At 41.2% G+C, this 18315-nt stretch overlaps 1 protein-coding gene across 9 annotated transcripts in view; it reads right to left on the reverse strand.

The window, feature by feature from the left end:
• The window catches only part of GRIP1 (glutamate receptor interacting protein 1), a 289631-nt gene that overhangs the window by 21105 nt on the left and 250211 nt on the right, over positions 1–18315 (reverse strand). For 4 of the 9 annotated variants that reach the window (XM_056846358.1, XM_056846354.1, XM_056846361.1 and 1 more), the window contains 4 exons: positions 17187–17267; positions 12746–12815; positions 8904–9058; positions 2128–2305 (listed from right to left, as the gene is read on the reverse strand). In XM_056846358.1, coding sequence (XP_056702336.1) covers positions 2128–2305; positions 8904–9058; positions 12746–12815; positions 17187–17267 — 484 coding nt within the window. The remainder of the gene's footprint in view (positions 1–2127; positions 2306–8903; positions 9059–12745; positions 12816–17186; positions 17268–18315) is intronic. The other 5 variants (XM_056846362.1, XM_056846357.1, XM_056846359.1 and 2 more) reach the window with 3 other exon arrangements.

Genomic DNA, 18315 nt, shown 5'->3' on the forward strand with positions numbered 1-18315 from the left:
CCAGCTCCTAAAAGCATTTGCCCCCCCTTTCAGGAATGCACTATAAGAAATGCACCAACTGCAATTGTCTTTAGTCATGGCTGACAGTCTTTCAGAAAGGAAAATTTGCAAAGGAAGTAACTCACCCAAGATACCTTGACTGAAAAGCATATACTTAATGCTCAGTGGTTACAATAAATACCTGGAGAGACTTCTGAAAATGTCACCTAGAGGTGGGCTAAGATTCCCATGTGTTGAATTAACTGTAGGATAATCTTCTGCTGGGTAGTCACTAATGAATGGATGAAAGGAAGGTTGTACAGAAAGAGATCAGTTCCCTTTGGGATCTCTATGAGTTTACATGGATCATGTCCTCAAAATCAAGTTATTGCCCACTGGAGATGGTACAATTAAAATTTCTCAGGGTGGTATTATAAGTTCCTCGTTTTGTTTCAAATTCATGGGTTCGCCTGGAAACAGACATGTTGACAATTGAGGCAAGAATTACCTTAGCTTCTATCTCACTATGGTGAAAGTACATGAGGCCTCAGAAGGTCTTTTACCCTTGCTTAGGCTGGAACAGTTTAAATCTAAATGGCGGACGTGCTCTACTAAAAGAATGGAAATTCTTGGCTTCTCTCCCCAATCCCTTTTAGAGCTTAATCGAGAGCAAGTGAAGGTCTCTAGTGAAGCAAAGGATAGGTGACATTGAAAGACAAACAGAGCTTCGGAGATCCCTGGCTTATCTAGCTCCTATGAGAACTCACTATCGACTGGTCCCAGCTGAATATTTATCTACTCTAGAGCTGAATAAGCAAAGGAGAGCTTTAACCCTCACGAGAGGAGCAGCTTTACCCTCAGCATTACTGGAGGGGAAATTTAGGAAGTTCCCAAGAGCACAGTGGAAATGCCCTTGTGGGGCAGGGGAAATTGAAAATACTAGCCATGTCTTTCTCAGGTGCAGTTATTATGAAGGTATTCGGCAGAAGTTGATTTATCCTATTATTAATTCAAGGAAGGTCAGCACGGAGGAAGAGGAAATGAAATGTCTTCTATGGGAAGGGGACTCTTTCTGTCTTGCTCTAGCAACCAAATTCTGCGCTGCAGCAATTAAGATCCATTTGGAAAGGACTAATAACATTAAGAATGGTATTGGTTAATTTTAACTGGTAAATTTGTGATTTTAAATGTTTAAATCCTTTTAATTTTAAATGTTTAATTTTTTGATATTTCCTAGACAAAGAGATTATTTTACTTCTTTTAGGTTGGTAACATGGCTGAGGTGTTCTGGCTAATGCTGTAAAAATAAATTCATTCATACATGGATCATGAGAACAAGACCAAATGGAACACATCCTATGGACTTTCCTGCATTTGGCCACCTCAGTCTTCTAAAGGAAAGCCTGGACATTTTTAGGAAGCAGGATACAACATAACAGTGAGCCTCAGGCAGCCCTGCTTTAATCTATCTGGACTCCACCTCTCCCTCCACCAGTTTCCAGGCCTTTCCAGTTTCTTCTGAGGTCACCCATCCACATCAAATAGCTTTTCTCCCTTGAAGTAAATGCAGTTATGACTGTCTATGGAAATGACTACTCCTAAACATATAACACACTGGATTTGTAAATTGCTAAGAGAATTTTCATATTATAACCCTTCCACAATAATACTCAATACTTGGGATTTGTTTTAGAAAATAAACATGAGAAAGATTTATTGGCAGCCACTCTGTGTCACATATTTGTATGGTAAATATAACTTCCCATATTCTGATGTATAGCAATGTGCACATGCACAAAATAAGGCACAGATTACTAATTCTATCACACAAGTAAATATTAGTTTTTTTAAAAAAAAGAACAAGTTAATAAAACCATCACTTATCTCAGTGTGGCTGAAGCGGAAAGTTTCTTTATGTGATTTATGATGACAATAGCCTTTGCAAAATTATATTCTAGATTTAACAACAGCCTCGTAGCATATACCAGCAAGAAAAAGACTGAAGATCATTAAATGTTTTCTTTGTGATAAATTGTGGGAAATGCATAGATTGCTAGGGAAGAATTATTTCATATGACTAAATGAATTGTTACACATGAATGAACACAGAAAAATAGCTGCACTATGAATGACTTTATTTCAATTTACCTTTCAGCGAGTCCACCTTTAGTAAGACTGGAGATGATAATGGGATCAAAGGGCTCTTCAGTGCCAGAAATAGTGATCCCAAGAGGTCCTCCATACCGCTTGAGCTCAACAGTATAAATAATTGCTCCTGAGCTCTCTTGTTCATCTGCAATACATGCCAAGAGGATGCAATTGGTTTCTCATGAAAGAATAAAAAAAAATAACACATTCAGACTCACGATCAGAAACCAAAGAGCACATTCTCAAACCGTTACACTTCAGATACATAGCTTTCTTCCATTTGGAAGCCTACACTTGACTTCACTAGCAACAACAGAAAATCTCTTTCCTATTTGCTGAAGCGGAACCATGTATAGGATCCTTGTTTTGTTGGATATTGCACTGTTGTAATCCTTCACTTTCGTTGGGTTTCCTGTGTAGATAGGATAAGCAACCAGGTAAATATACAACAGCACTATATCCAATAATATCTGGATCTCCACCCAGCATTTAAAATCAGAAATTGGTTGTGATAGTATTGTATGCATTTTGATTGATTGGTTGAGTTAGAATCATTCTATGCTGCCTCTTCAGAGTCCTGCTCAAGGCAGCTTGCAATTAAAAACCACAATATTCAAACACAACCCATTAAATCACATTCTGATGTGTTTTCCTACACAGACACAACTTCATGACAAAATTATAGCAACCTGGCACTGGCGTCAGGGCTTCAGTCTAGCCAAAGCAATTTGATGTAATCTAACTTACATGTCTTGATACGGTTTCATGGTCATAACCTTTATCCATTGAACTCCAGTGCTTGCTAATTACTGTTATTCACACCTGGGCTGTTTATAGGATAGTCTCTACACTTGACCACATTTTCACTGAATGCAGGAAAACTACAACCAAGGAAGTAGAAATAAATAGGCCATCCTGCATGGTTGACTGAATTAAGTAGTCTATATATGGTGGTACATTCACTTTGGCTTGCTAGTACTGAAACCCTCTCAGGAGACTAAAAAGCACTAACCGCCCTAAGCCCCACTTGGGCAGAGAGAGGATATAGAAGTTGAAAAAAATAAAGAAATAAAGAAAAGAAAATTTCCAGTATACCAAGACAGCTTGTTGTCATAGCTTGTGGCTCTATCTGCAGAACTGGCTAGAACTTTACCACCCCTACAGCCTTTTGCACTGGGGCCTCAGGCCTCCAAGATAGTTTTTGCACATCAGGTTTCAATGATATTATCAGCAGGCAAGTATGGTGGAGCAGGAATGTCATGCTCCCATCCCCATCTCCATTATCTTTTCAGCTGTTCTCTTTTGATTTCATGAAACAAGGACTCACTGTTTTAAAGATTTAAAAATATATTTTAATAGCCCAGTAAGTCACTTGAGTATTTTGTATTAATACAGAAATGTTCATTGATTATGAATCTAATCTGTCTTTGTGTCCAAATTTAAATGGGATCATTTACCTTATAGATCATAACAGTTAATCATGTAGTAACAAGCAATTCACACAGTAGATAAAATAAATGTTTTCAATCTATGTAACATATTCAATTAGTAATAGAATTAAAAAGCTAGTCATTATTAGCTGCTGTAATTCACATTAAAAATATATTATCAGACTTTGTAACCACCAGAAGCCCATGTCTTCTGCTTCTGCACAAACACAGATTTGGATAGGTTGTAATAGTAATTGAACTGGAAAAAAAGGAATAATTGTTAAGGCTCATGGAACCATGACTTTTATTCATACAGTCTACTGATGGTTATGAATTGTCAGACTGAAAGCTATTCTAATAGCTCCCTGCCTTTCTAATGACTTCAAGTGCTGAAATGCTCTCCATTCCATATGGGAATGTATATGGGAAGTATAGCTTTTCCATGGGACTCTCTTACTTGGCAACAGCACTATAACTTGGGGGAATCTTAATTAAGAGGAAAATACCATTATGAGTTTTTTGGGACACATCTGTGGAAAATGCTCTTCTTAAGCTTATGTCTGAAAGCTGGACATTGAAGAAAGCTGATAGGAAGAAAGTAGATTCTTTTGAAATGTGGTGTTTGAGGAGAGTGTTACGGATACCATGGATGGCCAAAAAAACAAATCAGTGGGTTATAGATCAAATCAAGCCTGAACTGACCCTAGAAGCTAAAATGACTAAACTGAGGCTATCGTATTTTGGTCACGTTATGAGAAGACAAGAGTCACTGGAAAACACAGTCATGCTAGGAAACGTTGAGGGCAGCAGGAAAAGAGGAAGACCCAACAAGAGATGGATTGACCCAATAAAGGAAGCCACAGCCCTCAATTTGCAAGACCTGAGCAAGGCTGTCAAAGATAGGACATTTTGGAGGACACTGATTCATAGGGTCGCCATTAGTTGGAAGCGACTTGATGGCACTTAACACACACACAAGCTTATGTCTGAGAGCCTGGTTATCCTTATCTATCTATCTATCTATCTATCTATCTATCTATCTATCTATCTATCTATCAATCATTTCCCAACTCTGCGCCCTGCCTGTGGGTAATTAAATCTGCAGATAGAAGGCAGACTGACCCCCAACAGGTTTTTCTGCAGACTTGGGGGGACCCCCTGTGTGTGTGTAAAGTGCTGTCAACTCGTAGCCGACGTATGGCAACCACTTATGGGGTTTTCAAGGCAAGAGACTGAGGAGTTTGCAAGTGCCTTCCTCTGCATAGCGACCCTGGTATTCCTTGGTGGTCTCCCATCCAAGTACTAACCAGGGCTGACCCTGCTTAGCTTCCAAGATCTGATGAGATCAGGCTATATCATGCTGCCTTCCCTCCAGAGGACCCTAGTTCTGCAGAAAAAAATATGAAAATGTAAAAAAAATATTGGGGGGGGGTTTAAATTCCCCCCGTTTAAAAAACAGCATTGTCTGTACATGTGCCACTGAAGCGGTGCCACATAGATCCATGCCAGGCCTACTGTGGCTTTGAGTGGGCAAGGCCTCCACACACACACACACACAGCCCCACTCTCCTTGGCTCACCAGAAGCTGCTCCAGGTGGTCAAGCGAGGTAGGCCTCCCCTCCCACTCTCACAAGCTTATCCAAAGCTAAACTTTAAAAAAAAAACTGGGATGAGAAGGATGTGTGCCAGAGGAGAAATGGGGAAGGAAGCCGCAGTGAGTTTGACAGCAGAGACTGGGAGACTTGTTGGGCCCAGGATTGATGGCAATGGCGTTGTGGGGGAGGGAAGGAAGCCATACCCGAGGGGGTAGGTGGGGAGAGGATTAAAGGTGGAGGTAGGTGAGGAGAGCAGTAAGGGCGGGGGTGAGAGGTGTGCTATGGGTGGGGGTAGGTGGGGAGAACAGCAAGGATGGGGGTGAGAGGAGTGCCAAAGGTGGGTAGATGGGGAGATAAGTGAGGGTGGGGCAGGAAGAAATGCACCCTCTCTGCAAGTTTCTTGAGGGTCCCCACTTCTACTTTCTAATAAGAAAATGCATACAAGAAAACAAAAATCATGCAGAAATCATGTTCTTTTGCATGGTAAGAATATGAAGTATGAAAATGAGAGGAAGCTATGGACTGATATATATCATGGCTGCATTGGTAATTGCTATATTGCTATAGTGCGTATGAGTGGAGGGGAGGAAATGGAGGGCCCAAGGGGATGAATGAGGAAAATTGGTGGAAAGTCCCTTGTGAATTCTCTGTTGCCACTGCCTCTTTATTCACAGTATCAATGAATGTGCAATGGAAATTTTTTGCCATGGAGAAGTAGATTTTGTGTGTGAAAGAGGTAGCATTTGATGGCCTTAGCAATGAATTGAAGAGCGAATTTCTTTGAATTAATGTGGCGTCCTCTAAAAAGCTCCCCAACATTATTTCAGAAATTTCTGGTTTAATTTTTCTACGCAGCATTCAGAACTGGCTCTGAAGTAACCAGAGTGGTATAGCGGTTAGAATGTTGAACTATAATCTAGGAGACCCAGGTTTGAATCTCCACTGTGCCATGGAACCTCAATGGCTTACCTTGGGCCAGTCACTCTCTGTCAACCTAACCTACCTCACAGGGTTATTGTGAGGATAAAATGGAAGAGGGGAAAGATGATGTAAAAATGGGGCATACATATCTAAATAAATAAACAGAAGATGTTAAAGTATGAATTAAGCAAGAAGTGCCATTTCTCCATCAAGGACAGCCAGTGGCGGACCTACATTTTTGGGGCCCTGAAGCTTGAACTGTTATGGGGGCCCCTTCGCAACCAGCAACAATAGGGCAACATCCAACAAGGTCCAAAGGGCCTTGCTGCCCTTGCAAGCACCTTGAGGCCCAAATGGTGGAGAACAGGGTGGTGGGGTGGAGTCCTTGAAAATGGGCCATACAGTGAGCCCCTTCCCACCACCAACAAGATCTGGGTAACTGCTGTTATCTTCTTCAGTGGGGTTGTTCTATGGCAGATCACCACAACTTTTTAATAAATTAACTACTGCAGCTCAGATATTGATTAAAATTGCTGTACTGGGTTATCTCACATGTCAGTCACTGGTGTGAATAAAAAATGTTGTAGAAGCAAAACAATAGTTATATAAAAACTCAGTAGATGGCACTGGGGAGGACCGAAGATGCCATGAGGAAGACAGACTCGGGTCAACCATCGTAAAGGCATTATCCTCAACATGACCCACATGAATACTTATGTTGAACTGTCTAAAAAGAATTCTACCACTAGAAATTCAGTAAATGAGAAATAATCCAGGTCTGCCTCTTCCAAAAAACTCAATTGAATAAGCGAAATATCAAAAAAAAGTATGCTAGAAAACAGAAATATCTTGGTAAATATAGGTACTAAAGGACTAGTTGCTAGTTAACGAAACCTGTAGAAATAAACACATAAAAATATCATCCATGCTAACTATGGACCAAGCTTATAAACACACCTTGGCCTATACATCTTTAACACTAAACACTAGCAAAGATATAATCAAAAACTTACCAAAAAAGAAGAAAAAGAAAATTTGGAGGAATGAAAGTCACACTACCCAACATCAATGCGTGGAAAAAAGTATTGGTTCATTCTCTAAAAATGTGCGGTTGTCCTCAACAAGGGCCAGGGCTTTTTCGGCCCTGGCCCCAGCCTGATGGAATGTTCTTCCAAGTAACATCAGGGCCCTATGGGACCTTCAGAAGTTCTGCAGGGCCTGTAAAACAGAGCTTTCCCACCAGGCCTACAATTGAGGGCCACCACAGGTTGTCATCCTTACTGGCCTCCCTCTCCTCTCCCTCGGGGCTTCTGATATGAGAATTTGGCTGCTTGGCCAGGCCTCCAATGGCCCTGTAATTATATGAGTACCATCTTGTTAACTGTATTGAATAGTTTTATGAATTTTATTATTTATGAATTTCAGATATATATGATTTTATTATGATTGTTGTTACCTGCTGTCAGGTAAGAGAGAGGAATGGGGATCTTCAGTAGCTGCCACCACTCTGGTATGAGCCTAACTCAAGAAGGCCCAGAGCACCCTCCCTGCCCCTGGCTGCTGCTTCTCCCAACAGGGTGTACTTTCTAGGTGACCAAATGAGGCATGAGGACCCAGAACAGAGTAACAAACAGTTTATTAAAGAGGTCTAATAATAATAACTCAAGCCACAATAGGACAACAAAACCAGTAAAGGCAGGCAATGAAACAAATAAAAACCCCAACACAACTATCTTTACTGTCCCTAGCCATCTCCTGGCACTAGGCCTCAGGCTAACTCACCCCTTCCTGGATGAAGGATCCCTCCATCTGCAGCAGCCTCTCCCCAACCCTGCTCCCTAGGAGTGAACCCCCTCCCTTTTCAGGCAAGGCATTTTATTCCTTCTCCCCTGGCACCACTCCCTTACCCCTGATAGGCCCTAGCCTTCCCTCCAAATCCTCTTCCACCAATCACAAGGCCCAGAGGGTACCTGGAAGATGTAGGCCTGGTAACTACTTTAATACAGGCCTCCCTAGGGTCTGTAGGCTGCACTTGAAGCCTAGGATCATGACATCCAACCTGAGCCCGGCTTTGACCGGGAATGAGGGTGGGCTACAAATTTAACTAATAAATAATAATAATAGGGAGGGGGTCATCAGAGGGGGCACGTTAGGATAAAGAGGTGAAAATCTGATCTTTTGGTGTTAAAATGCACAAGCGAGACGAATGCAGCCTGAATTGAGAATTCAGATGTCTTTTTATGGTTCTGATTGGCTCTAGCCTAAGGGTTGAGCTATAGAATTATTAAGCCGTGCACCAATGAAGGATTTGAGGATCCAGCTGCCAAAATGTAGGCTATGAATGTGCTCAGTAAGCCCTTACAACTGGGGGTTCGAGCACCGCAAGCCCCCAAGAAAGTTTTGAAATTTGACCAATTACAGGGACATTTTGAGGCCATGTGAAATGGGTATTAGAGCATATTCTAAAGTCAATATTAAGTACTTCAACCCATTGGCTTATTATTCTATCACTAAAAAACTCTTATCGATTTTGTAGAGAAATTCACTCATTAAAAAAAAGTTGCTTCGGGGGGCCCTCCAGGATTAAGCTTAAACTTCATTAGTTTCATAGTAGATCCACCTCTGCTTCCAGCATCTGGCAAAACTGTTCTCTAGAAGCATTCACCTTGGAAGTAAGCCTGGTAGAGTTAAAAAATATTCAGACTACTGAAGTATACTGATTACCTTAATTTACATACACACACATCCATATATAACATTATAATATATAAATGATATACTGAACTTAAGAGACATTTTTGGAGCATGTAAAAATTTTAAAGTAGCTCACTATGAATACCAGAGTTATCTTCATCTTTCCGGATTTTTAGCTTTACAAGCTCCTCACAGTGCTGCAGGATTTGAACAGCATCTTCCATGGAACAGTTATCCAGTCGAATATTGTCTATGGCAAGCAGTTTATCACCTAGTTCCAATGTTCCAGTTCTGTTAACAAATGGAAATCATTATGTGATTAATTATTTGAATGTGTTGTCTCACATCCTATCAACGCAAATGTGCCCATTAACATTTTTAAACAATTTAATTAAAAAAGAAACAAGGATTTTGTTTCCATCTTGAAGTAGGGGAAATTAAAAGCATCCAGCAGAATAGTTTCACTTAGTTTAGAAATATTACACAGAACATTTACAAGTTGTGAATCTGTTTAAAATCTCTGGAATATGAGAATAGCCAACATAGTAACTTTTTTTTACTATGTTGGCTATTCTCATATTCCAGAGATTTTAAACAGATTCACAACTAGTAAATGTTCTGGGTTTTTTGGGGGGAATCCTCACTGTATGCCGCCTTTATAGATCTTAAGGCAGCTTTTGATTCTATTTCCAGATCCCTATTATGGGCTAAATTGGAATCCTCCTCCATCAACAGGAGGCTTCTCTTCCTCATACGTGCCCTGCATAATCAGACCACATTAAGAGTAAGATGCAGTAGGGAAGGACAGCTTATAGACCCACTCAACACCTATAAGGGAGTCAGGCAGGGCTGCCTTTTAGCCCCTGCATTATTTATTTACTACATAAACAACATCCCCAACTGCCTAAATGAAGCATCCCCTTAAACTGGCACATCGGCATATTTCGGTTCTATTGTATGCAGATGACACCGTTATATTATCCAGAACCCCTATAGGACTTAAAAGAGCTCTTGCCAAATTCGCCTTAGATTGCGACAATGAAAAACTAACCATCAATTTTCAAAAAACAAAGATAATGGCTTTTGGCAAACACCCAAAACTTAGAGTCTGGAACTTAAAAGGGCATAGGCTGGAGCAGGTGAACACCTTTAAGTATTTGGGAGTAGTCCTACAGGCTTCAGGCTCCAAGCAGGCCCACAGTAACTATGTGGCCAGCCTGGGGGATAGATCAGTCTACAGTATAACCAAATTCCTCCACACAAAGGGGGGACACTTCATCCCAGCAGCTCTCAAACTATATCACGCCAAAACACTGGCACAACTGCTCTACGGAACACATCTCGGACCCCCCTCTTCTTGTTTCGCACCACTGGAACGAGTCCAGTCTAAGTTTCTTAGACTGGTTCTCCAGGTCCCTAGATGTGTATCAAACCCCTTGGCACGCCTAGAAACAGGGATGCTAAGAGTAGAAGCAAGAGTGTGCATATCATCCTAGGGCTGTTGAAAAAAAAATTCAGTATAGTTCGGATTCGGCAGAATTCAGCCCGTTTCGATTTGGGATATGCTGAAGTCCGAACTCCCCCGATTTGGATCTGTGGAATTCGGCACCTAGTTCAAGTTCGGGGGAAAATTCGGCCAAATAAAGTCATTAAAAATGCATTCGCGCCTTTCCATGGCTTTTGGGGGGCATTTTTGGGGGTAGAGGTCTCAAACTTTCAGGGTAGCTTGAGGAGACGCTTCTTGCGAGAACCCCCAAGTTTTGTAAAGATTGGGTCAGGGGGTCCAGAGATACGGGGCCCGGAAGAGGTTGCCCCCCCAAATCACCCACAGTGACAGGAATAAAGCCACTTAAAGCACATTGGCGCTTTTCCGCGGCTCAGGGGGGGCATTTTTGGGGGTAGAGGTTTCAAACTTTCAGGGTAGCTTCAGATGAGCCTTCTTGCAAGACCCCCACATTTTGTAAAGATTGGGTCAGGGGGTCTCGAGATATGGGGCCCGAAAGGGGTCCCCCCTTAATGTGCATTTTTATTCCATTTACAGCATACATTCGAGCCACTCCATGGCTGCAGGGGGCGCATTTTGGGGGTGCAGCCCCCAAACATTCAGCGTAGCTTCAGATGAGGCTTCTTGCAGGAACCCCCAAGTTTTGTAAATATGGGATCAGGGGGTCCAGAGATATCCAAGGCTTCCCCCCCACACAGAAACTGCCCCCCCACAGACTTTGCTTTCCCCCCACATACACACGGGAAAAATTATAGATTAAAGCCCCAAAAGGGGTCTTACTGTGGATGTCTTCTGTTCCATCAGGAGGGACTGGGTAATCCAATACGATTCCATTTAAGCATGGGAGGTTTTGCCTTGGATTTGCCGCTCTCTAGATGCATAGGATCGGCTGATCCCATTCATCCCAATAGTGAAAAGGGGGGAAACCCATATCTCTGGACCCCCTGATCCCATCTTTACAAAACTTGGGGGTTCTTGCAAGAAGCCTCATCTGAAGCTACGCTGAACGTTTGGGGGCTGCATCCCCAAAAATGCGCCCCCTGCAGCCACGGAATGGCTCAAATGTGTGCTGTAAATGGAATAAAAATGCACATTAAGGGGGGTCCCTTTCGGGCCCCATATCTCGAGACCCCCTGACCCAATCTTAAAAAAACTTGGGGGTTCTTGCAAGAAGCCTCATCTGAAGCTACGCTAAAGGTTTGGGGGCTGTACCCCCAAATATGCGCCCCCTGCAGCCACGGAAAGGAGCAAATGTGCACACGCACCCCCCCATGGGGATTTCTCTTTCACACAAACAGATACTCTCTTTCTCTCCCCGGGCCACGCAGCAGCTGGGCTCACGTGCTCAATCACGACTGATTGGCCAGAAGAAGACCCTGCTTGGCCACCGATTGGCCGCGGGAGAATGCTGCTTACTAACTGACGGTTATGCTGCTATGCCGAACCCCGAATTTGCTGAATTTATTTGCCGAACACCCCAAACTCGCCGAATTCGGCTCCCCGTTTTCCAGCCTTTTTTGAGTTCGGTTCCATCCGAACTAAAAACCGCCGAATCGGGGGAAATTCGGCTGTTTTTCAGTTCGGGACGAACCGAATCGACAGCCCTATATCATCCTTCTTCCTATGGTTAAAAATAAAACTCAATCCCCATGGTCTTCTTCCCCTGATTCTAATTGACAAAATGGCAAAAGGCTGTGAAAAGCAAGCTGGAGAGTCTGGGTCTCTTCCCCCAGGCTTTGCTGAAGATGGGTAGAGACCAAGCAAAGAAAATTATAACCCAGAGAGTTAATGATATTGAAAGGCACACTGACTTGCTGAGGGCATCGGGATTTATGTCCACCCCTATGACCAGATACATTCCGGCCCCAGCTGCCAACCTTTCAATTTTGGAAATCCACACCCATAGAAGGGCATTCACTCTAGTGAGGTGTTCAGCCCTACCTTCTGCGGTCTTACAGGGAAGGTATAATAAGATCCCAAGCTCAGAGAGATTTTGTCCATGCAATTCTGGGGAAGCTGAAACACTGGATCACATATTTCTTAGATGCCCATTCTACAAGGTTGCCTGTTCTAAGCTGACTCGATCCATGTATGAGAAAATGTCAGGATATTCTGATAAATTTCAGGTTAGGAAGCTCCTCTCGGAGGAAAATCCTCACCAAATTAGTGAGGTTGCTAAATTCTGTGCAGCAATCTATAAACTTCGTCAAAGTCTTTTATTATAAAATCCAAAGAAATTACGGAAAACAAAAGAGAGGGATTTTTTTAAAATATGTGTCAAAATGTTTATTTTTTACCTAACTGTAAATTATTTTAATTATATATACTCTTTCAATTTAATACGACATAACTTTTAAATTATATCAATGTAGCCTTGGTAACATTGCTGTTATGTTCTTAATCTTTATTGGCACAATGCCGCAATAAATGTACTACTAGTAGTAACTTTTTTTGGCCAGCCTGAAAGTTCCTACCTGTGTGCTACACTTCCCTTCTTAATATCAGAAATAACAAGAGGGTCTCCTGGTTTTCGACTGGATGGAGCTGAAATAAATAAAACACATGTACACTGTAGTTTTAAATTTAAAATAAATCTCCCTGATTACACACAACATACGATAATGAACACACATATTTTATGTAAAATATAAATGACTTTTCCCATCTAGCAGATAGTCTCTTAAGAACATAAGTAAAGGCTGCTGGATCAGACCAGGGGTTCATCTAGTCCTGCACTAGGGTTGACAGGTACACTCTGGGAGCTGGCAGGGGAGGGGGTGGGGCAAATCTATCAGCAGCAAACTCAGTCCAAGCCCCCATGACGTTGAAAGTGACATCAACGATGTGGGGGCCAGGCCTCAGTTCGCCACTGATAAGACCCTTGCCGGCCAGCTGAATGGTGTCAGGGGGAACAGGCCCAAAGCGGGGGATCCCCCACCCCCAGTGGGGGTATGGGAACCCTATCCTGTACAGACAGGCCTACTAACCCCCCAGTTAGGGTGGGGGAATCCCCTCCACCAAGCTTCTGGTGTCCAACCCCACTCCAAGCAGAAGAGGGGGGGGATTTAAAAACTCATTGGTGTTGTGAGCATGATGACATAATTCCCAGGGGAAACTTGGAAGCAACTGCAGTAGCTCTAGGAATTGCTGGAAACACTATGGTTACTCAATCGTTTCCGGAAATTTGTAGACCTATAGCTGTCGCTTCTGGGTTTTCCCAGGAAGTGATATCTTCATGCTCATGATGCCACCCCCAGAATGTCCCTGCCCCCAACCCTCTCATCAGTTGCCAGGCTCAACTTGGTAACCTTAATCACAGATGTGCTTCTCACAGCAGCCAACTAGTTGTCCTGGAAGGTCCTGTTAAGTAAATGCAGGAGGCACGTGCACTGCCATAGGGCAAATTGCTTTATGTTAGGACTATTGTCCTAGATTGCTGCATGATACTTAACAAGATCAAAGTGAATTGCTGAAAGTTACCAATCCTGGGTACTCTGAACAATGGTACTGTTGGCTTCCGTGGAGGGAGCAATTTACTCAAAACTTAGCAAAATGCAAAGAGACCACAAAGATATCATGATTTTATGATATAGAGAAGCCATAGGAGCTTCCTTTTATGCTTAACATTGCAGACAGAAACTGGGAACACTGGACTTGTGCAAAGATCCACTGAAATTCAGTTCCATATCATATAAAGCACAGAGCCCATGAAACATGAGTTATTTTCTTCACATGAAATGTTGATATATTCCACATGTAGTGTGGAATATAGGTCTAGTTGTATGAAATTATTATTTTCATATTGCATTAGCACATACATCTTTTTGGACATCTTTCAATGCCCTTTTAAAATATTTGGTGATGATAAAGTAGCTGTGTTATAAAAATTGATCTTTTAAAGATCTATACTTCATTTCTCTCTTTAAAATCAATTTAGATGGAAAACAAATTAGATTAAATTAGAATTCTTTACTTCTTTTAACGGCTGTATTCCTTAGTAATTTGTTAAAACTGATCTGCTTTAAATGTAATGGTCCTATATGAAGCATATTTTGTACTACATCTGGTTCAAATGGCCTTAGTCATTACAAAACCTAAAATGTGTTAAGTGCTCCTCCATACAATGGCTGAAATGTAATATAGCAATCTAGAATGCAGACCAATAAACCAAGGAATATTTAGAAGCAAAGACTGGATTATGGGCATCATCACCTTCTTCACTGCAAGAAATATGACTTTATCTATTAATTTATTAATTAATTACTTTATACTCTGCCTTTCTCCCTAATGAGGACCCAACTCCACACCTTCAATTTATCCTGACAATGAGTGTGTGACTGGCCCAATGTCACCCAACAAGCTTCCACGGCACAGTGGGGATACAAATGTGGATCTCCCAGATCCTAGTCCAACACACTAACTGGCTCTCTATTAAACTGTGATAAAAATGTGGGCTGTTAAAAAAGGCTATGTCAGTGAAGTATTAAAACTGAGAAACCAGCAATGAAAACACTGGGACAACACATGTGATTTTATTATGAAACTCACACGCAACCATACTGTGGATTGATTCATTTGTTCTCTCTCTTCTTCAATGTCCTACTATAGGCCTTATTAGGGCTACATTTTTTCTGGATTAACAACCATCACTTCAACAAGAAAGATTAAAAACCTATTTAATATATGAAGCTTGGACCATTTATCCTTCAAGTTCAGTATTATCTATTTGACCAGTAGCGCATTTTGTACTGTGATCTTTCCCAGCCCTGCTACCCAAGATCCTTTTAACTGGAGATTCCAGGGAACTTCTATATTGAAAGAACTAATGCCCTACCCCATTCTCCTATTTCTAAGGAATAACTCCTTAATGCTTGAGCTATTGATAGGCTGCCTTTCCAGTCTGAGAACTGTCCAGAGTGGTGTTATAATCGCCACTAAATTTGCATAATGATTGACAATCATTCTAAATATCTAACATAAACACCTTTATTCCATAACTTTCAGCCACGCTCTCTTATCCTTTCCTCCACAGCCACAAAGAATAAACAGCTTTCACGCTTTAGTGGAATAATCTGAAAAATATTATATATCTGACTATTCCAACATTTCGTTGTCAAAAATCAGAATATTCTTGTATACTTATAACATTCCTATAAAAGTAAAGGTAAAGGTCCCCTGTGCAAACATCCCTATAGTCACATCAAAATAAATTTAAACTTTAGCACATCACATTTTGCTGTGAAAGAACTAAATATGTCAAAAAATAGCTAATCTGTACTAACACCTTTTGCAAAGTCTTCCTAAACTGTTTCAGAGTAATGAGTAGCGCTGCAAACTCCAGGTTGGGAAATTCCCAGGTATTTGGGGGTGGAACCTAGAGAAGGCAGGGACTTAAGCAGGGTATAATATCATACAGTCTACCCTCCCAAGCACCCAATTTCTCCAGGGAAACTGATGTCTGTTGTCTGAACATCAGCTGTAATTCCAGGATATCTTGAGGCCCCACCTGGAGGATGCCAACCCAAAACTTGCCGCAAAAGCATCATATGACTCTTGGTATTGCTTTGTTGGAACTCAAAAAGGGCAAGAGTCCAGTAGCACCTTAAAGACTAACAAAAATATTTTCTGGTAGGATATGAGCTTTCATGAGCCACAGCTCACTTCTTGTTGGAACTGTTTTCCATATTGTGGAAACCAAGGTACTTGGAATTTTGACAGTACTATAAATAACATGCTTGATGTTAATGAGCTACAAATGCCCAGAATATAACTTTAAGAAATTAGTTAGTGCAAAACCACTCACCCTACTCAACATTATCAAGATTAATTTCTGAGTAAATTAGCTAGAACAGAGCAAGTCTCAAACCAAGGCTATCCAACTCTTCAAGGATTTCATGATCCCCTGAACTTGTTACCTGATGGGCATAAACATTTTCATTAGAGAAATTTAAGAAATTTAATGTATGGATCAAATGAGATTTTCCCTATTGGAAGAATTGGAGAACCAGCATGGTGGTTGCAGTATCAGACTACAATATGAGAGACCTTTAGATCCCCACTCTACTACAGAAGCTTGTTGGATAACCACAGCCCAATCACACTCTCTTGGCCTAACTTACATCACAAGGTTGTTGTTGTGAGGATAAAATGGAGGAGGAGAGAATGATATAGTAAGCCTCTTTGGGTCCCCGTTGGGAAGAAAGACAAGGTATAAAGTGTTCTCAAAGTTTCAAAGAAAGCAAGAAATGTAATGCTGGATTTAAAGGGAGAATATAAGAACTCAAGATTAATATAGGTGGCAAATTTAAAATAGATAGCATTGTTTGCAAAACGTATCTCAACCAGACAGCATTAGAAGAGAATTTTGGACATAGAATTTTGACAAAAACCACAGCACAATGATGAGTGACTCATAAAAGCTGCACAGCAGTCAAAGCAAAGAACCATCTTCTGACCTTTCCCCAATTGTTAATGTACTTTTATCTTATTAATATCCTGTATCTGTAACTCATTTTGCTGACAAACCTAAGCTTTTAATTTCCTTCAAATTCTATTCCTTACTAAAAAAAAACCAACCTCTGTGATTAAATTTATAGAAAGAATCATAGAATTTTCATCAAAGTTTTAGATAGTATTCTTTATACTAAAGGAAAGACTTCGTTATAGCTTCTAGATAGAACTTTTGACCAATTTTGATGTACTCTGTAGTCAAAAGCTCCTAGAAAGTAAAAGAAAGCTCAAGATAATACTACAATAATTCTGATACTGAACAGCACAGAGAATCCCCAAGAACGATAGGAAAGGGGAGCTGGAGGGCTACCACAGGAGGAGAATGGGTGAAAATCCCCTTCTTTTTGATGGGTCGAAACCTATTTACGACATAAAGAAAATGACAAATATATATATTTTACTTACAGCTTATAGTGATTCCAAGCTCTACATTATGCTTCTTTGGTAGTTTTACATGAAAAGTGCCACTACTTGGTATGACAGACTCTGTAATTAAAAGCTGAGTTATTTATATTGCACACCAGGCTCAACCATATTTACAGAATTTTTGATATTCACACCCTGCCCATTCCTTAAAAATAACATACAAATTTGAGAAATGAGCACAGCAAATGTTTTATGTTTCTGCTCTTTATAGTGAAGAATCTAAATCACATTGCTAGAAAAGCGAAATAAGAGGTTATGTAACAAAATCCATATAATATCATACTGACAGTGCAATCCTAAGTGACGTTACACTCTTGTAAGTCCACAGAAGTTGAGTGGCTTAGAAGGGCTTCCCTCTGCTTAGCATTGCAGATGTAGCACTGATTTAAAGGTGGTTTGCAGATACTGATTAGTTACAAGAAATACAGTTCCAACGACAGCGAGTACATCTGAGCATACACACACACAAAAAGACGGAATTTGTTTAAGACTAAAGATGCTCAAACAGGAGCCAGCATGGTGTAGTGGTTAAGAGCGGCAGACTCTAATCTGGAGAACCAGGTTTGATTCTCCACTCCTCGACATGAAGCCTGCTGTGTTACCTTGGGCCAGTCACAGTTCTCTGAGAACTCTCTCAGCCCACGCAGAGGCAGGTAATGGCAAACCACCTCTGAAGGTCCCTTGCCTTGACAACCCTATGGGGTCACCATACGTCAGCTTTGACTTGATGGCACACACACATGTTCAAACAGCCAATAGTTCAGCTCACAACATGTTCACCTGTCATGAACAAGGGGCTGATGTATCACTGCACTGTTTGTCTATTCGTCAGCCTATTCATGGCTGTTCAGCAGGTTGCATCACTATGCTTCTTCCTAACAGTGCAGTATAACACCATTGGCCTTTTGCACATGCACATATTCACATAGCCCAATTGCATTCCACTCCCCCCTTTTTTGCACTGCTGCTTTGCCCAGCAGGCAATTGCTTATACAGGTTGCTTCCCCCACCCCTGCATGCCTTCAGAGAACTGTTAAAAAAAATGGCAATGACACAATAATATTCTAATGAACATTTGTCACAATATCTTGCTCAAAATGGTCTCAGA

Source organism: Euleptes europaea, chromosome 3, assembly GCF_029931775.1.
Source record: "Euleptes europaea isolate rEulEur1 chromosome 3, rEulEur1.hap1, whole genome shotgun sequence".
Lineage (NCBI taxonomy): Eukaryota > Metazoa > Chordata > Lepidosauria > Squamata > Sphaerodactylidae > Euleptes > Euleptes europaea.